Below are 17,696 nucleotides of genomic sequence, written 5' to 3' on the forward strand. Positions count from 1 at the left end.
AATGGGAAGAGTCTTAAATGGAATTAAATTTATTGTTAACAGATTAGCTGTGTTGGGTGAAAAGTTTTTATTTTTTAATTCTTTCGACTCTCTTTTCCGTATACCGGAATCTATCTAATCTAGAATAAGTTGAGAATAAGAATGAAAATCTGGGGTTAAAAAAGAAGATTCTTGTGGAATTTTATAATGTACTTGAGAAGATGTATGAGCTTAGTGTTATGGGATGTGAAATGATTTAGATTCTGGGTGATGATGGTCGTGGTTTGACGGGTGGTCTGAATTTGGTTGTGGATGTTTTTTGGGAGATTTGATTATTTCTGATTCAATTCTGATTTTATGTTGACATTTAAGGATCGTCAAGTGATTTCTGTTTTGAAGATGTTATTTAGATTTAGGTTTTTAGAAATTAAAAGAATTTCAAATTGTGAAAAGTTGAAAAACTTAAAAACTAAATTTTATAAATGAAAATTTAAATTCAAATTTTCTAATTCGAATTTTTTATTAAAAAATTCTCTTTAGTTTGAAATTGAATCAAGAATTTATATTAAAAAAATAAAATTTTAATTGAAATTTGATTAGTTTTTAAAACTTTAAAGTTGAAATTTGAAATCAAAAACAAAAAATTAAAACAATTTGAAATTGAAGTTCAATTTGCTCAAAAAGTTCTTAAATTTTAAACTTTTCAATTTTTGAAATTCTAAATTTTTCAATTTTTAAATTCTAAATTTTTCAATTTTTAAATTCTAAATTTTAAATTTTTAAATTCTAAATTTTTACTATTTTTAAATTCTAAATTTTTCAAATTTTAAGGTTCTAAATTTTAAATTTTTAAATTCTAAATTTTTCAATTTTAAATCTAAATTCTAAATTTTTAAAATCAAAATTCTTCAATTTTAAATCCTAAATTTTTCAATTTTAAAATTCTACATCTTTTAATTTTTTAAAATTTTAAAATTTTCAACTGTTAAAAACTTTAAATTTTTAAGTTTTTAAATTCTAAATTTCTCAAATTTTCAATTTTGGAAAATTTGAAATTTTCAAATTCTTGATTTTATAAAATTTGAAATTTGAAAAGATTTGAATTTTCAAATTTTTAATAATCTGAATTTTTTTGGTTGAGAAATTGTCAAAACTTTAATTTTTTAACTAAATTTCTCAAAAATATTAAAAAATTTCTAAAAAATCCAAAAAAACTCTTAAATCTTAAACAAAAATTCCCAATCCACAAATTCCATTGACCCAAAAATCCCAAAAAAATGCGCCTCAAACCGCTCTCCAACTGCAAAAACTCCCCAACTCACAATCTCATCTTGTGGGATATTCTTCTTAAACATATTAATTGTATTATGGGAAATTGAACAATATAGCTTTGGTTCTCTTGATCGAACATTAAGAAAATGATGCTCGATATTGACAATTGAAATCAAGAATCAATTGAATATCCATTTTTACGCCTTATTGAATCACGATTGTTCCACTGGAAATAAAAATTACATCTTCTTTAAATTTGTTAAGAATACTACACGATTTTGCACAAATCTTATTTCCATTTCCATTCAATATATCCAACAAAAAATATTAAGAGATTTACATGGGAATTGAAACATTTTTTGAGTGTTTGAATAAACAGCATTTAAATTTAAAGAAGAGGAATATAAAAAAAAATATTTTGAAGTCAAATGTCTGTCAATTGACAGAAGTAATCTTTGAGTACTTTACAATCTCCTTCAAATTAGAACAGGGCATGGGATAAATTTATCTTCCACATGATTTAACACACAAAAAATTTATTTATTCCTTGTCAGCTTCTCACAATTGCACATGTAATTGAACGTGCAATTTATAAACTACCTATTTTAACCCATAATTGGGTTTTCAGCTCAATCCAATTGAGTTCCTCTCTCTTTTTTTCTTTTTTTATTGATTTAAATAAATATTTTTTAAAACGATTTCTCAGGATACTTGTGATGTTGCGCATGCTGGGTATGATGTTGACTGTAGAGTTTTGTGCAAAATATTTTCTGTTAAGTTTGCAGAAATATTGATGTGAAAAAAGTATTGTGGAAAATTTTTATAATCGATTTTATGAGGGTTGTTTAAGAAATGTCGTTAATTATAGCATAGATTTGGGCTTGTTCTGGCTATGCTCATAAGACATATTATCAACTAGCCCAGTGATGGTCATGGCCTGTGTCGCTTGGCAAATGTTTGAGAGATCAAGCTCCGGGTAGCTTCGCTTGGCAAATGTTTGAGGAATCAGGCTCGGGTAGGCCAAGCTACGCTTGGCAAATATTTGAGGGACCAAGCTCCAGCGGGTAGGCTTCGCTTGGCAAATGTTTGAGAGATAGCTTACGGGTAGGCCAAGCTTGGAACCATGCTCCGCTTTAAATATTTTTCGTAATTTTCATACAATGCTTGGAGCAAAATCTAATCAGCTCTAGGTTGATTCAAAATGCTGTTACTGCCATTTCACGGATCGATTGCAAAAAACCAAAAGTCTCTACCATATGACTCTGTTGCTGACTGTATCACAAAGCTACAAGATGTACAAGTTCTCAAGTCTTTGAATTTACATCTAATTGGCATTTCCGCATTACTGTTCTACGCAAAGTTGCTTTTGCAGCACAAGAGCGTCTTTTACCTTGTGACTTCCATCCAAGCGCGGTGAAACAAGATTGTGTTTCCATCCCATTTACGACATTTTCCTAACCAGCCATACTTTTGTTTGAGGACTTCCCGATTAATGTCTTCCTGACCAGCTCTTTGTAGCAGTACTTGGTTTGACGGCTAATTAACTGGATCACCAGTCCATGGAAGTTTTGTATATTTTTCACGAAAGTCTTCAAAATTTAAGAATTTTTACCAAAAAAGTGGGTTGACCTTCAAACTCATCCTTTCCTGAACACTTCCTTGCCTCTTAATTCTGCCTCCAATATGAACTTTATTCATCTATTCTATTTCCTAACTCATTATTATCACACATTTTTTCCCACTTAAATCACATTCGTTCTTCTTATTTAAACAGTAAATTTTTCTCAATTAAGTCACTCATTTATCAATTTCATCATCATAATAATGCATACATAATATAAAAAAAATTTATCATAAACACGATTAAAGTGAATAGTTTTTGTGAAAAGAAAATTGCAAGCACAGACTTCATTCGACGATGACTTCATACAATTTTAACATGTTTGCGACACATAATACTCCATTAATTTAATCTCATTACTCGTTAAAAGAAGCTCTAAGTAGAAGTGAAATAAGAATATTTATTTATATATAGACCTGAACTGAATACGAGAAGTGAGATAAAGAGTGAAAACAATTTAAATTTAAAGACTTCTACATTTCAATCTATTTTCATTTTTCAAGACTAACAAAGTGTCACATCTAGCATGTCAATTATCATTAAAGAGATAAATCATCGCATTCAAGACGCAAATTCGTTGACAGTTTTTTTTTCTTTTTCGCCTGTAAACTCCACGAAAAAATATAGTTGTAAGGACGTGGTCATTTGGGTGTGGTTGGAGCGTATTTTTAGGAACCTAACCCTACTTTTGCATTTGTTATAGATGTTGTATTAGCTTGAGTAGAGGACGATGAAATATAATTGAATTCAGAGTCTAAAGTCGATTTTTCAATAAAAATTTGAGTCGATTTTGAGCTCTGGTTGGATGTAAAGGCAGTAAGGCAAACATAGTATGATCATTCAAATAGATGGACAAAATGGATCACAATCGATCAGCATGGCCAGTGAAGTAAGTAAGTAAGTATAAATAACTAAACGCACAGAAGAATAAGCGGAGAGATGAATTGGCAGATTCAAGGACTCGCTGACAGCAGGACAATCTGACAGACTGACAAAATGATGTTAAGACAAAGAAGCAATTTTAGACAGCCGAATAAACAGATATGTTGGTCTAAGAGCAAACTGACATGTAACATGAAGATAGATAATCGAATAGAAAGGCATTAATAGACAGACTGATATAATACGAATATGTTGTCATATGAATGGACAGACTGTCAATATCTAACATTTTACCCTACAAGTTCCAGAAAAGATGTAACAAGTCAAAATAGGTTCAATATTAACTAGACTGTAATGTCCTATTGGAATCACAAAACATACAGATCATCACAGAGAAATATGGATAATTGGATGAATTGGCAAATTAAGGAACTCGTGGATAAACAAACTGCAGCGCACTGAGTAGCAAATGGAAGAAAGTAATTCACACAGGAAACGGACAGCTCAACAGACTTACAAATTTAAAGACAACCAAACTAATTGATTGATCAACATATAGATCTACGTGCAGGAAAAGGACATCAGCTAACACAAGCTCGGCTCGACTCTAACTCGACTTCTAAAATCATTTTCAATCTCGATCTCAAAAGAGACAAAACATCAACATTCAATCTCCTTTACATTTGCTTAAAAAAATAAGCTAAAATCATTATATAAAAGGAATTTATCTCAAAAACTTTATTTTTTTATGACTTTATGCTGATTCTGTTGATATGTAATCAAACGATTATCCAATTGATGAGAACTATATTGTGTACAAAAACATTTCTTTTAATATCATAATACATCATCGTATTAAATTGAATTGAAATAAAGTATATATCATATGAGATATTGTGAGTCCGTATAGGGCCTGTATTGTTGGATATAATTGAATGCGATTTATGTGCGATTTTCAGCATAAGTTTATGAATCGTCAGACGTAATATGTCTCAAATTTGACATCGTCTTAAGTACCACATATGGATGAAATGATAATAATGATTGTCGTGACATAAATTTTTATGTCATAAAAAAAATTGGATGTGGAAAGTTTCTTTTAGGGTTTGGAATTATTATTGGTGTGAAGTTTTGATGATTTGATGATGGGTGTAGCGCAGTTTAAAGGAAGGGGTTTGGTGAAAATTTTGTAATATTAAGTGTTAAATTTTATTAAAATTGGATGTTGTGTCGCTGATGATTTGTAAATTTTAGAAAAATGGGTTTGTAATTTTATGCTGAACATTTGATTTGTTGGTCTGAAAATAGTTGTGGCTTTGATCGGAATGGTCATGCCTTTCGGTCGGAATGGAGTCTTGGTCTTAAAGTCTTTAAATTGGAGAGTTTGAAGTTAACTCAAACTTTTGTATTGAAAAGTTGGCTCAAGTCGACTCGAATTAATACAAAATTCTTTGAAGTTTTTAAGCGCTGCTGTACAGTATTTTGATATAAGCACCTAATGTGTTTCACACTTTTACACAAAGTAAAGTTAGTGTGTATTTAGCTTAACATGATATTTCACAATACCATGTTCCTATCTTAGTACCTTATTCTGTTGACCATTTCATTCAACTAAGAACCATTGCATACTCAAGTGGACAAAAATACGTTACAACTAATCATCAATAGGGACATTAACTTGTCATCAACTATTTACAACGTATTTCTGTCCATTCGGGATAGTAAGTATAGCTTACAACATACTCTTCCACTTAACCGAAAAGCACAAGTCAGCTAATCGATCCAGAAATTAGCTTGTGAAGAGATCACGTGGGTATCGAAAGAACTCATTAAAAGAAGCTGTAGATAGGGATATTACACTTGGAATTGGGAATTAGCTAGCGATAGTCAGCGATAGAGCTAGCTTTAGTCGAAATCTATGAGACATCATGGATGAGAATTGATCTGTACGGCTAGAGTACTTCTCGAAATAAGTAAGACTTTGGTATCCAGTTTCAGATGGGGTTGGATCAGGGGTTGGACCTGTAACCGTTTAACCAATTTGTGTTATTCTAACTAACAGACAAATAGCGTCTAAGTACAAAAATACAACTACGGAACTTAAAAGCGGTCTCTTTACTTGTTAAAGTTTGGTCCATTTGAAACAATTCTACAAATTGATGTAAATAATTACAAAATATCTCCAATTTCACATTTAATCATCGATGATAATAATCACTCAAAACATATTTTCCACTCAGTCAGACATCCAGTCATCCAATTCAAACACCCAACTTAACTACATCTTAAAAATGACACACTCATAAAAAGGCATTAAATATTACTCAGTACACAAAAATGTTCATTTCTTTTCCCCTCCGTTCCAAACTTCATCTCAGTCAGCACAAATTTAATATTATTTTTTTGAGGAACGAAAGACGATTTTCAATTGAATAATTTTCCTACAACGCGTATAAATAAATTTGCTTGATTAACGTAAGAAAAATTTGTTGTAAATAGTGTCAAGCTTCATATACTATGACTATAATTCAGTGACTAGAACTCCCAAAAAATATATATAAATTTTTATAATCAAGATTAGACATTCTTGTTGTTTATGTCAGCAATAAAGGCATACAAATTACTGAAAAATATTTACTCTTGTTTTATGTCGCAAATTATCTGGACGGAATGCCTGAAAAGTCATCAAAAACCATCAAAAAATTCAAATTTTTTTAACTTTCATTTTAAATAAAATTTATTTTTATTTTTTATTAAATTTGATAAAAATTTAAGCATTTTTTTTTGAATAAAAATTAAACATTCTAAGAATTTTCATTCATTAACTATACATTTAGGTTATCTACATATACAGATGGGTCGATTCATTTAGTAAATGAATTTTAAATTAATGTTGCACCAAAGACAATAAAATTATCACAAAAAATATTTTAACAAAACACATTTTTTTTTCTCTCATCGAACGTTTACGCCCAAAAATGTCACTGGATGTATTAAATAGAGCCTCACATTGTTCATAAATAAGCATCATCTGCTTACACTAACTGTGTCGTGAAACAACGGTTATTGGTTTGAATACCGTCGGCGTGATTGGTGAATGTTGTGCGGAAGGCGAAAGGTGAGGTGATGAGGTTTCGTGATTTGGACTAAGTCGTTGTTGCTGCTGTTGATGTTGCTGTTGTTGTTGCTGGTGATGTAAATGTGCAGCTACTTGTTGTTGTTGTTGTTGAACGGCAGCTGCATGATGTTGAAGAATTTGTTGATATTGCAATCTTTGGTAAAGTTCGGCAGATGGATTTGGTGTGTTTGTTGATGCTCCAAGGAATCGTTCCATTCCAAAGCCGGAAGCAAGTGGAAGGCCTAGTGGTAAGGCAGTAGGTTTTGGTGCCATTTGTGGTGCATATGGACCATATCGGTACATTTGAGCGAGTGCAGCTGCTGGTGATGGATATAAAAATGGTGAGTAACCGAGTGATGGGAACATTGGACCGACAAGTGATCGTTTGAATGCTGCCAATCGTGATCTTGATGCAGCTGTTGAACGACGTCTTAATTTGCCTGTTGATCCACCAATAAATACATCTTCAGCTGATGGATCCAACATCCAATAATTTCCTTTGCCTGGATCATCATAATGTCTTGGTACTTTTACAAAGCATTTATTCAGACTCAGATTGTGACGAATTGAGTTTTGCCAGCCTAATTTGGACATAGAAAATATTTTATTAGTCAACTTGTAAAAATTATTTTAATTTTTTTTGGAAGTGCTTAAAAATTGCACAAAAAATTAAGGAATAGGAATTAGGAAGTGCTACACACCTTGTTTGTTATTGCGGTAGTAAGGAAAGTTCTTCATGATATACTCGTAAATTCCATTAAGAGTCAGTCTTTTCTCAGGACTTTGTCGGATAGCAAGCATGATGAGTGCATTATATGAATAGCTTGGCTTCTCATTTGATTTCTTCTCGCCATCCTTCTTCTCTCCTTCATTGGTGCTACTAGTTTCACAGTCTTCTAATGATTTATCCTTATTGCTACATGTCTCGATACTATCATTTGTATTATTTCCACAACAATCATTCTCTTGTGGTGGCGGTGTTCCTGTCACATCTAAATCTGATTCTGTATCTGTAAGATCATCAGGTTCTGATCCAAGTGGTGTATGACATGGTGATGGTGATTGTGATGGAGATGTCTTCATTGTCTCCGGTAAAATGGAACTAATTGAGAAACTCGATTTGAGTGGAGTGCGAGCCGTAAGGGCAAACATTGTTTCACTATTTAAATTCATCATGTTCATATTTAATGTCGGATAATCAGCTTTAACCATATTTTTCATCCAAATTTCTTTTTTTTTTATTTTCTTATTTTTCACTTTTCATTTATTTTTTTTAATCTTCTTATTTTTTTATCACAAATTCACAAAAAGTTCTTTTTTTTAGTTCAAATAATTTTTTAACTTTTTTTAATTTTATTTCCAAAAAAATAAGGCAAGAGCAGTTCTTGTAGAGCGTGCAATCGTTTCGAAATCTAACTCACAACTGGTTTTCTCAATTCCCTCACACATTCGTTATAAGTAAAATATGAAGAACTCATTCATGCTACCTGCTTACTTGCCTGCCTCTCACATACAACAGACCAATCGTCGATTTGTTTATGTTTGCACCAATACATGAAATGTGTTTACTCACAAAACAATAAATAAACAAGAGTTGAGCTGTTGAGCATCGATGTTTACATTAAACACCACCACTTTGTAGCTCATTCCTCTTCTTCCTGTATCGTTCTACTCGTTCTGCTCATTTGCGCAATTCACAAAACTTTTTCCACATTTTCACATCGCAAATTAAAATTTTTCCTCATTTTTCCTCAATTATTAAATGAAAATTGCATCACATTTATGAATTAATAGCACCAAGAGTAAGAGCACGAGAGAGAGTGAGAGAGAATAAGACATGGATTATAAGCACCGCCTTTTTATGAGAATGTATAAGTATACATGCTGTACTCACAACACAAAAAAGGCACGAAAAGAGAAGAAAAAAAAGTTTTGTTGGTAAAATAAGATCGACGAAGTTTGTAAACGTTGATGAGGCAAGCGGAATGTTGATATACAATATTTTCATCCATAGTTGGAAACTTGGCAAAATAAATATTTTGTTGACAAATCCATTATCGATGTGATGTGTGCATGTCTGCGTATGTGACATTCTCAATCAAATCAGTCCTTTTTTTGATAATGAAAATTCAATTCAATTCTCAATTAATATGAGATGCATATTCAGGTACAGCATCTTGTGGACATTCTCATTCTCGTTATTTATTTGTTAATCAATTTTCCTAGAAAGACATCCTTAACTCATCTCGATTGAGAAAAAATAAAATATGAATTTTAGTACCTAATTTAATTTTATTATCAGCAATAAAATAAAGTCACACGACGAAACAGGAGAAAAGTCAAAAACCATCGTCTATTGATTTATTTTTTTCACTCCTCAGGTAGGATGACTTTCCAAGAATTAATCGATTTTTTTGGCAACTGAGGTAATAAAATTTAAGAAAGGGTTGAAAATTGATAGCAAATATTTTGATGATGATTTTGTGCCTGAAAATTTGTATTCTTGAGTGTTTATTTGAATTTGTATGAATAAATATATGCTGGTTGTTTGGTTTGTGCAATTAGTAGATTTATATGATGATTGTCTATATTAATATTAATTGGTATTATTGGAAGCTTTATTTCCTAGTTAGTAAAGTATCAATTGTTGATAAAATTATAATATTTTGAATATATTTATTGAAATTGGCAGTAGCTTGCATGTTTTTTGAGCTAGTCTTTTAAAAGGTTGTGATTCAGGGGATGTCGGGTAGGATCTCAAGACTTACTTATGTCGCTGACCGTACAGATCAACTGTGGTCCATGGCCTCTCGCAGATGTCGCCTATAACTGGTTCTATCGACGGTTTCCGTCTGCCAATTACCAATACCAAATGATAGGAGAGGATCTCAAGACAGAGTAAGGGATTTTGATGCTCAAAAGTAAGTAAAGTCTCAATTTTGGTATTATTTAGTAAAATCACTCAAGAAGATGCCTTAATTTCATCATTTAATAGCAACTTTAATAGCTGAATTCCAACAATATTTCATAAAATAAGGTTAGGCACTAGATAGACTTTCTATATCCTTCAAACTCAATTTGTGACTAGATGAATTCTATGATATACCTTAATAACTAATAGATTTAATAGATTTAGTCACATAATAATACAGAATAGCCAGCAAGCTGCTTTAAAGAAAGCAAATCTTAAATATTCAAAAATACTAATTTATTTAGATGATTTTTAAAGGCACACCTCAGTGAATAGTCACAAATTGACACATATATTATACAAAAAGATGAAAATAATCCAAAAATAAAAATTCATCTCTTTTGACTTTTGCAAAAATAGGAATTAGCAGTAACAAAAAAAAGAGCAAGAATTGCATGAAGCTGATGACAAGAATTGCCTTCTATTTAGTCACATTAACTATTGTCCAACAGACTCTTTTTTTTGGCATTGTTATTTATAAAGAGGAAATGTGCATGCATATATCGGTACTATTTGATAAAAGTCACACCTCCTGCTAAGTCAAAGATATAACAAAAGACTTTTCAACAGAAAAAAAGCAGCATATAGCAGCAGACACAGAAGACTGTTGATGTATTCATTAGGAGCCTCAGCTTTTGGCTTATGCTGTAAATTTCCAAAAAAAAAGTGATATATTAACAAATAACGAGCTATTGTTTATCAATCGTTGAGTTTATTTGCACCTGGCTTGTCTTGTAAATTGACTTAACATGTATCATGCTGTGTCCTAAATTCAAATATTGCTTCTGAAACTGTCTATCAAGACATGATGTATTTATATCAAATATTCTATCAAAATGGATATCGATTGACTTATAATAAATGGATACTCATCATATAAAATGAAGTTAATTTCTGTCAACAGCCACAACAACGTCCCTTTTTACTGATCAAACGATTACCGCATTTAGAAATAAAAATTTCTTTAATTTCTTTTAAAAATAAATAAATTTCCGAAAATGACTTTTTAGTTTTTTTTTAGCAATGGAAACCGAAAGAAAAGAAAACAAAGAAGAATGGCAACAAAAAATCAATTTATTTGAGAAAACAATTTCTATGCTGTTGAAAAGGAATCGATGATGACTTTATTTTTTTTTTATCCTCAAAATCTTATTGTTGTTGTTTACTTAACATTTTTTTTTTTTTGCGTTTTAAAAGAGCCGAAAATGAAATTTTTTTTTCTTTGCTTTTATGCTTCTTATTATAATAAATAGAAAGCAGCTTCTCAATTTTTTGTTTGTTGTTGACGATTGCATCGTTTTTAATTTTTTGCAAGACTATTTATTATTATTAGCTTTTTGAAGTTTTGTGTTTATTTCCCTTAGATGTGATTTTGGGAGATTTTTTGACATATGGAAATTGAAATTTAGGTTTTTGGTGAAAATGTGGAGTTTTTACAGTTTTAATAAATTGTAACTGGAACAAACTAGAAGCTTGTTTATGAGTTGGTCATAAAATTGAGCATGCTTCATTATATTGATTGAGTAAACTCAGCAGCACGCTAATTTAGGCGCGCATTGTCTATTTGGATAAATTGTGCATAATTTTATACACTTATTGCAATTTGCTGCATTTAATGACGGCATTCTATCCGATAAAAATTCACATTTTACATATGAATTCATATAAATCAATATTTATGTAGAATCAAGCATAGAATTTTCTAGATCTAGATTTTGAATAAATATAGTCCCTCATTTCAATCTTTTTATTAACTACATTTAGATCAGTTCTGACAATATTCCATTCTTAGGATAATTTTGTAGCTCTTGTTCCGATTTTTCGTGTTATACTTCAATTTCCTGACTTATTCATTAATTCAACGTTGCCCAAAGTTCCAATTATGACTTGATATTGTACATTAAGCAGTTAAAATAATGAATCAAATGAACAAAATTTTACTAAAAACACTTCAATATCGATTCAATATTTCGATAATTCCGAGAAGCACAATTCAGTCATTAACTAGTGTCCCGTTGCATCACCGTATTGACGGCAAGTTACCCAAATAGCACAAGTTGGCTAATCGATCCTAAATTCAGCTCCTGCTTTAATTTAACATCGTGCCGTATTTAAATCGAATTTAGTTAGATTGAGTTGCACCAACCTGAGCCGAATTTCCAATCGATTATCTATTCGGAATTATTTGTTCTATTCGGGTCATAAGTCATCCTTGACGACAGTTTGTGGATCATTTTATGACAAAAAATGAAATTTCCGGAAATAAAACATAATACAGCTTGTAGCTTCAATAGAAATATTGAACAAACTTGTTAAATTTGTTATAAAATAATACAAATGATTCTAATTTTGAATACATTATCTTCAATCACTTAAACGACATTCAATTCAATTCATTTAAATATCTCAATTGAGACAAATTGAAGCTTCACTTCTGAGAATTTCGGAAAAACCAAAGAAATTCTTTTAAATCTTTCGGTCAAATGTTCATGTTATGGACCACTAAAATATTCATCCATAAATTATCTCTAAAGTATGCATGCATTAAGTGGACTCAAAATTCTGACCTGAAAATTGCGAAACCATCGACCAAAAAAAAGAAAAAGTCTCATAAATTCATTCTCAGGGACTTTAAAGCTATTGAAAATTATACATTTGCTATTATTTGTCGACTATTGTGTAAATTTAACCAAAAAATAAACTTTATGACATTGATATTTTAGGCACAATGACAAACAGTAAAATGATAAAGATTTGCACCTTTTTAAGACCATTTCCATCAGTTTTGAGAGACGAGATTCGTTGATCCTTTTAAATATAGAATTTATCACGCACCTTACAGCTTCTAATCGGCTTTTATTCTTCAATGTATTTACTGTGTGTAAAAACATTCTCGGAAATCAAGCTCAACATTCATAATTTCATTTTGGACATTTGTGGCAATCGGCTTAACATTTCGGAATATTCTTTTGCTTTATTCCTTAAGCGAAACAATCATGTTATAAGGGGCGAAAACGACAAATGCCCATATAATGTATTAAAAACAAAAAGAAACAAGGCAGAATCAATGCTAAAATTGGGTTAATGCAAATGCAATTAGTGACAAATATTTTCCATGAAAACCAAAGCAAATTTAACTAAAATGATCTTAAAAGGATAAATATTTCTGTAGATGCGATGATGGGTGGAGAACGGATTAGCATTCATTGTGGATATATCCTTAAAGTTATGACCATCATAATCCCTGTAATAAAATCAAAATATTTTATTGTTCTTATAGCAAAAATTCTTACTCAGGTCTATTAATGAGAGCCTAACCGATATTTTGCTCCTAGCTTAACCCTTTCGCTCTCATGCTGTTTTAAACTTCATAATTGAGACGATTCAAGACTATAAAATGCAGCACGCTTTAACGTGATTGTGCTACTGAAAAATAAATTCCTTCATGTTTTTATTTCTGAGAATATTTTCTTGAATTTTTTGGTGTACGTTGAGTATTTGATGGAGTTGCTTTGTCTGGATGACTCTTTGTGCTTCTGGATATAGCTGATTGGTTGTGTCTTAAAATGCAAAAGTTCTAGAATTTATAATTTTGATTTTATTGCTTAATTTCATGAAATTTGACTGCATTGACTTAATTTAGACAGATTAAGCTATGAAATTGGCAATTTACACTAGATTCGATAACTACAGCAGCAACAAGACACTCAATATTGAGCCTTAAATCTCAATCAACTTAATATCCAAAAATGCGCCCTCAATCCCAATCCTCGTTGACTTCATCATTGTCTTTTGTTTTAGTTGACTGAATTTCTCAGTAAACACATGCATGCATGCTCATTTGCCATTCACAACATATTTAGTTCTTTGTGTTTTAGGTAGCAATATTCAAAATGCCACAGCAAAAAATTGATTCAAAGCAAATTTTTCTTCACAAGAAATTTTCTACGCTCCCTTTCTTCAATCATGGACCTGAAAAAGACTTTCAATTTCTTTTTTTTCTATTTCTGAAAGAAGATATCCTTTTTAGCATGTCTCCATTTGTATGCCGAGCGTTCTAGGAGGTCTCAGTCGTGTTGAAAATTGCGATTTTCACGGTAATGAATGATGATTATTTTCTATTCGATTTCTTCTTCTTTTTTTAACCAAAAAAATCAATTTTAACTCCAAAAATCAATAATGTAGATGTTTTGGAGAAAAAGAGCAAAAAAGGACGTCTTCGGACGAAAACAAGAATCAATTCTTGGGTGGTTTAATTGCATCCTATAATTTTGGAGTCGATGCAAAAAAATCGATTAATTCTTGGAAAGTCATCCTACCTGAAGAGTGAAAAAAATAAATCAATAGACGATGGTTTTTGACTTTTCTCCTGTTTCGTCGTGTGACTTTATTTTATTGCTGATAATAAAATTAAATTAGGTACTAAAATTCATATTTTATTTTTTCTCAATCGAGATGAGTTAAGGATGTCTTTCTAGGAAAATTGATTAACAAATAAATAACGAGAATGAGAATGTCCACAAGATGCTGTACCTGAATATGCATCTCATATTAATTGAGAATTGAATTGAATTTCATTATCAAAAAAGACTGATTTGATTGAGAATGTCACATACGCAGACATGCACACATCACATCGATAATGGATTTGTCAACAAAATATTTATTTTGCCAAGTTTCCAACTATGGATGAAAATATTGTATATCAACATTCCGCTTGCCTCATCAACATTTACAAACTTCGTCGATCTTATTTTACCAACAAAACTTTTTTTTTCTTCTCTTTTCGTGCCTTTTTTGTGTTGTGAGTACAGCATTTATACTTATACATTCTCATAAGAAGGCGGTGCTTATATTCCATGTCTTATTCTCTCTCACTCTCTCTTGCTCTTACTCTTGGTGCTATTAATTCATAAATGTGATGCAATTTTCATTTAATAATTGAGGAAAAATGAGGAAAAATTTTAATTTGCGATGTGAAAATGTGGAAAAAGTTTTGTGAATTGCGCAAATGAGCAGAACGAGTAGAACGACACAGGAAGAAGAGGAATGAGCTACAAAGTGGTGGTGTTTAATGTAAACATCGATGCTCAACAGCTCAACTCTTGTTTATTTATTGTTTTGTGAGTAAACACATTTCATGTATTGGTGCAAACATAAACAAATCGACGATTGGTCTGTTGTATGTGAGAGGCAGGCAAGTAAGCAGGTAGCATGAATGAGTTCTTCATATTTTACTTATAACGAATGTGTGAGGGAATTGAGAAAACCAGTTGTGAGTTAGATTTCGAAACGATTGCACGCTCTACAAGAACTGCTCTTGCCTTATTTATTTGGAAATAAAATTAAAAAAAGTTAAAAAAATTATTTGAAAAAAAAGAACTTTTTGTGAATTTGTGATAAAAAAAATAAGAAGATTAAAAAAAATAAATGAAAAGTGAAAAATAAGAAAAAATAAAAAAAAAGAAATTTGGATGAAAAATATGGTTAAAGCTGATTATCCGACATTAAATATGAACATGATGAATTTAAATAGTGAAACAATGTTTGCCCTTACGGCTCGCACTCCACTCAAATCGAGTTTCTCAATTAGTTCCATTTTACCGGAGACAATGAAGACATCTCCATCACAATCACCATCACCATGTCATACACCACTTGGATCAGAACCTGATGATCTTACAGATACAGAATCAGATTTAGATGTGACAGGAACACCGCCACCACAAGAGAATGATTGTTGTGGAAATAATACAAATGATAGTATCGAGACATGTAGCAATAAGGATAAATCATTAGAAGACTGTGAAACTAGTAGCACCAATGAAGGAGAGAAGAAGGATGGCGAGAAGAAATCAAATGAGAAGCCAAGCTATTCATATAATGCACTCATCATGCTTGCTATCCGACAAAGTCCTGAGAAAAGACTGACTCTTAATGGAATTTACGAGTATATCATGAAGAACTTTCCTTACTACCGCAATAACAAACAAGGTGTGTAGCACTTCCTTATTACTTTTCCTTAATTTTTTGTGCAATTTTTAAGCACTTCCAAAAAATTAAAATAATTTTTACAAGTTGACTAATAAAATATTTTCTATGTCCAAATTAGGCTGGCAAAACTCAATTCGTCACAATCTGAGTCTGAATAAATGCTTTGTAAAAGTACCAAGACATTATGATGATCCAGGCAAAGGAAATTATTGGATGTTGGATCCATCAGCTGAAGATGTATTTATTGGTGGATCAACAGGCAAATTAAGACGTCGTTCAACAGCTGCATCAAGATCACGATTGGCAGCATTCAAACGATCACTTGTCGGTCCAATGTTCCCATCACTCGGTTACTCACCATTTTTATATCCATCACCAGCAGCTGCACTCGCTCAAATGTACCGATATGGTCCATATGCACCACAAATGGCACCAAAACCTACTGCCTTACCACTAGGCCTTCCACTTGCTTCCGGCTTTGGAATGGAACGATTCCTTGGAGCATCAACAAACACACCAAATCCATCTGCCGAACTTTACCAAAGATTGCAATATCAACAAATTCTTCAACATCATGCAGCTGCCGTTCAACAACAACAACAACAAGTTGCAGCACATTTACATCACCAGCAACAACAACAGCAACATCAACAGCAGCAACAACGACTTAGTCCAAATCACGAAACCTCATCACCTCACCTTTCGCCTTCCGCACAACATTCACCAATCACGCCGACGGTATTCAAACCAATAACAGTCGTGTCTAGTAGTAGTTGAGACATAAACTATATAAGTGAATAAGTGGAAATATTAAGTTATTAAAAAAAGTGCAAAATTAGTTTGTAATTAGTAAAACAAGTGCGAATGACAAGATATCCAGTGAATATAAACTGATCTATAAAAAAATTTATTTATTTGTGCTGACTTAATTGAGAAAAAAAAAAGAAATAATCAAAAATAATGCATAAATAATGCCTGTATATAATTGTAAATTAGATTCATTTAATTAGTTAATTTAAAAAAATAAAAAATTAAAAAAATTGAAATGTTTTAAAAAAATTATAAATTTTTACGTCTTTTAATGGTCCGGAATGACAGGATATTGATTACAGCGTCTACCTACCTTGATATTTCAGGATGGAAACATAATATTAGGATAACATCTTGTTTTAGAAACATAAACATCTCAATTACAAAATTTTCTCATCAAAGATAAGTTTTGAGGGTCCTTTTTTGTTTGATGTCAAGGAGGGCATGCCTGCACGATATAATATTTAATTATAGTGCACCGATTTCTTCTATTTCCTCAAACATTTATTTTAGTTTTTTGAGATCTCAATTTTAAATTTTTTTTAAATATATCCAGTTGATTGAATACTTCCTCTTATTTTCTTATGGACAATCCTTTATTATTTTTGATAGGCATAGCAATTATTAAATTGGAGATCATAAATTATGATTTATTGAGCGAAACATATTTTTTCATATCTGACCCGTCCCACATGCACGACGAACAAATTTCTCAATGCTGTTTTCTTTATGAATGACTGTTTCAATGATCCTTTGACATTTTGTAAATTTTTATTACATTTTCTTATATTTTATATTGATTGGCGAGAGTAGCTTGTTGGAGAATTTAAGATTTATATTGACTGGTTTAGTGGAGTGTGATAATGATGAAAATTATTTTGAAATTTAGTAAAATGTTCATTAAATCAACAAAAAAAAACTAAGTCTTAAAAGATTAACTTTTGTATTAAAATTATAGGAATTGAACCTTTGCCTAGACATTTATTTAAATTTTAATTGACAAATCTATCTTTAACTTGTGATTAAATAGCTTTGCAAGACGGACTTTA

General features: G+C 31.2%; 2 protein-coding genes across 2 annotated transcripts; one reads left to right on the forward strand and one right to left on the reverse strand.

The window, feature by feature from the left end:
- Positions 1 to 6,580: 6,580 nt before the first annotated feature.
- LOC139098699 (fork head domain transcription factor slp2-like) lies at positions 6,581 to 8,281 on the reverse strand. Its single transcript, XM_070650963.1, has 2 exons — positions 7,574 to 8,281; positions 6,581 to 7,453 (listed from the first exon to the last, which is right to left on the reverse strand). Exons 1-2 carry the CDS (start codon positions 8,091 to 8,093, stop codon positions 6,795 to 6,797), a joined length of 1,179 nt encoding a protein of 392 aa, XP_070507064.1. The 5' UTR covers positions 8,094 to 8,281; the 3' UTR covers positions 6,581 to 6,794.
- A 6,854-nt stretch (positions 8,282 to 15,135) lies between these two features.
- LOC139098701 (fork head domain transcription factor slp2-like) lies at positions 15,136 to 16,792 on the forward strand. The gene is made up of 2 exons (XM_070650965.1): positions 15,136 to 15,837; positions 15,956 to 16,792. The coding sequence occupies exons 1-2, from the start codon at positions 15,318 to 15,320 to the stop codon at positions 16,612 to 16,614; spliced, it is 1,179 nt and encodes a 392-aa protein (XP_070507066.1). The 5' UTR covers positions 15,136 to 15,317; the 3' UTR covers positions 16,615 to 16,792.
- The last annotated feature ends 904 nt before the right edge of the window (positions 16,793 to 17,696 follow it).

This window comes from Chironomus tepperi, unplaced genomic scaffold (genome assembly GCF_022539635.2).
Source record: "Chironomus tepperi strain 1889 unplaced genomic scaffold, CSIRO-AGI_Ctep_v1 contig_451, whole genome shotgun sequence".
NCBI classification, from domain to species: Eukaryota; Metazoa; Arthropoda; class Insecta; order Diptera; family Chironomidae; genus Chironomus; species Chironomus tepperi.

Excerpts from the sequence above, each read along its gene's own strand:
- LOC139098701 (XM_070650965.1), top strand. The coding sequence starts at position 15,318 with ATGAAAAATATGGTTAAAGCTGATTATCCGACATTAAATATGAACATG. Across the intron at positions 15,838-15,955 it reads CTACCGCAATAACAAACAAG|GCTGGCAAAACTCAATTCGT; the intron begins GTGTGTAGCACT and ends TGTCCAAATTAG.
- LOC139098699 (XM_070650963.1), bottom strand. The coding sequence starts at position 8,093 with ATGAAAAATATGGTTAAAGCTGATTATCCGACATTAAATATGAACATG. Across the intron at positions 7,454-7,573 it reads CTACCGCAATAACAAACAAG|GCTGGCAAAACTCAATTCGT; the intron begins GTGTGTAGCACT and ends TGTCCAAATTAG.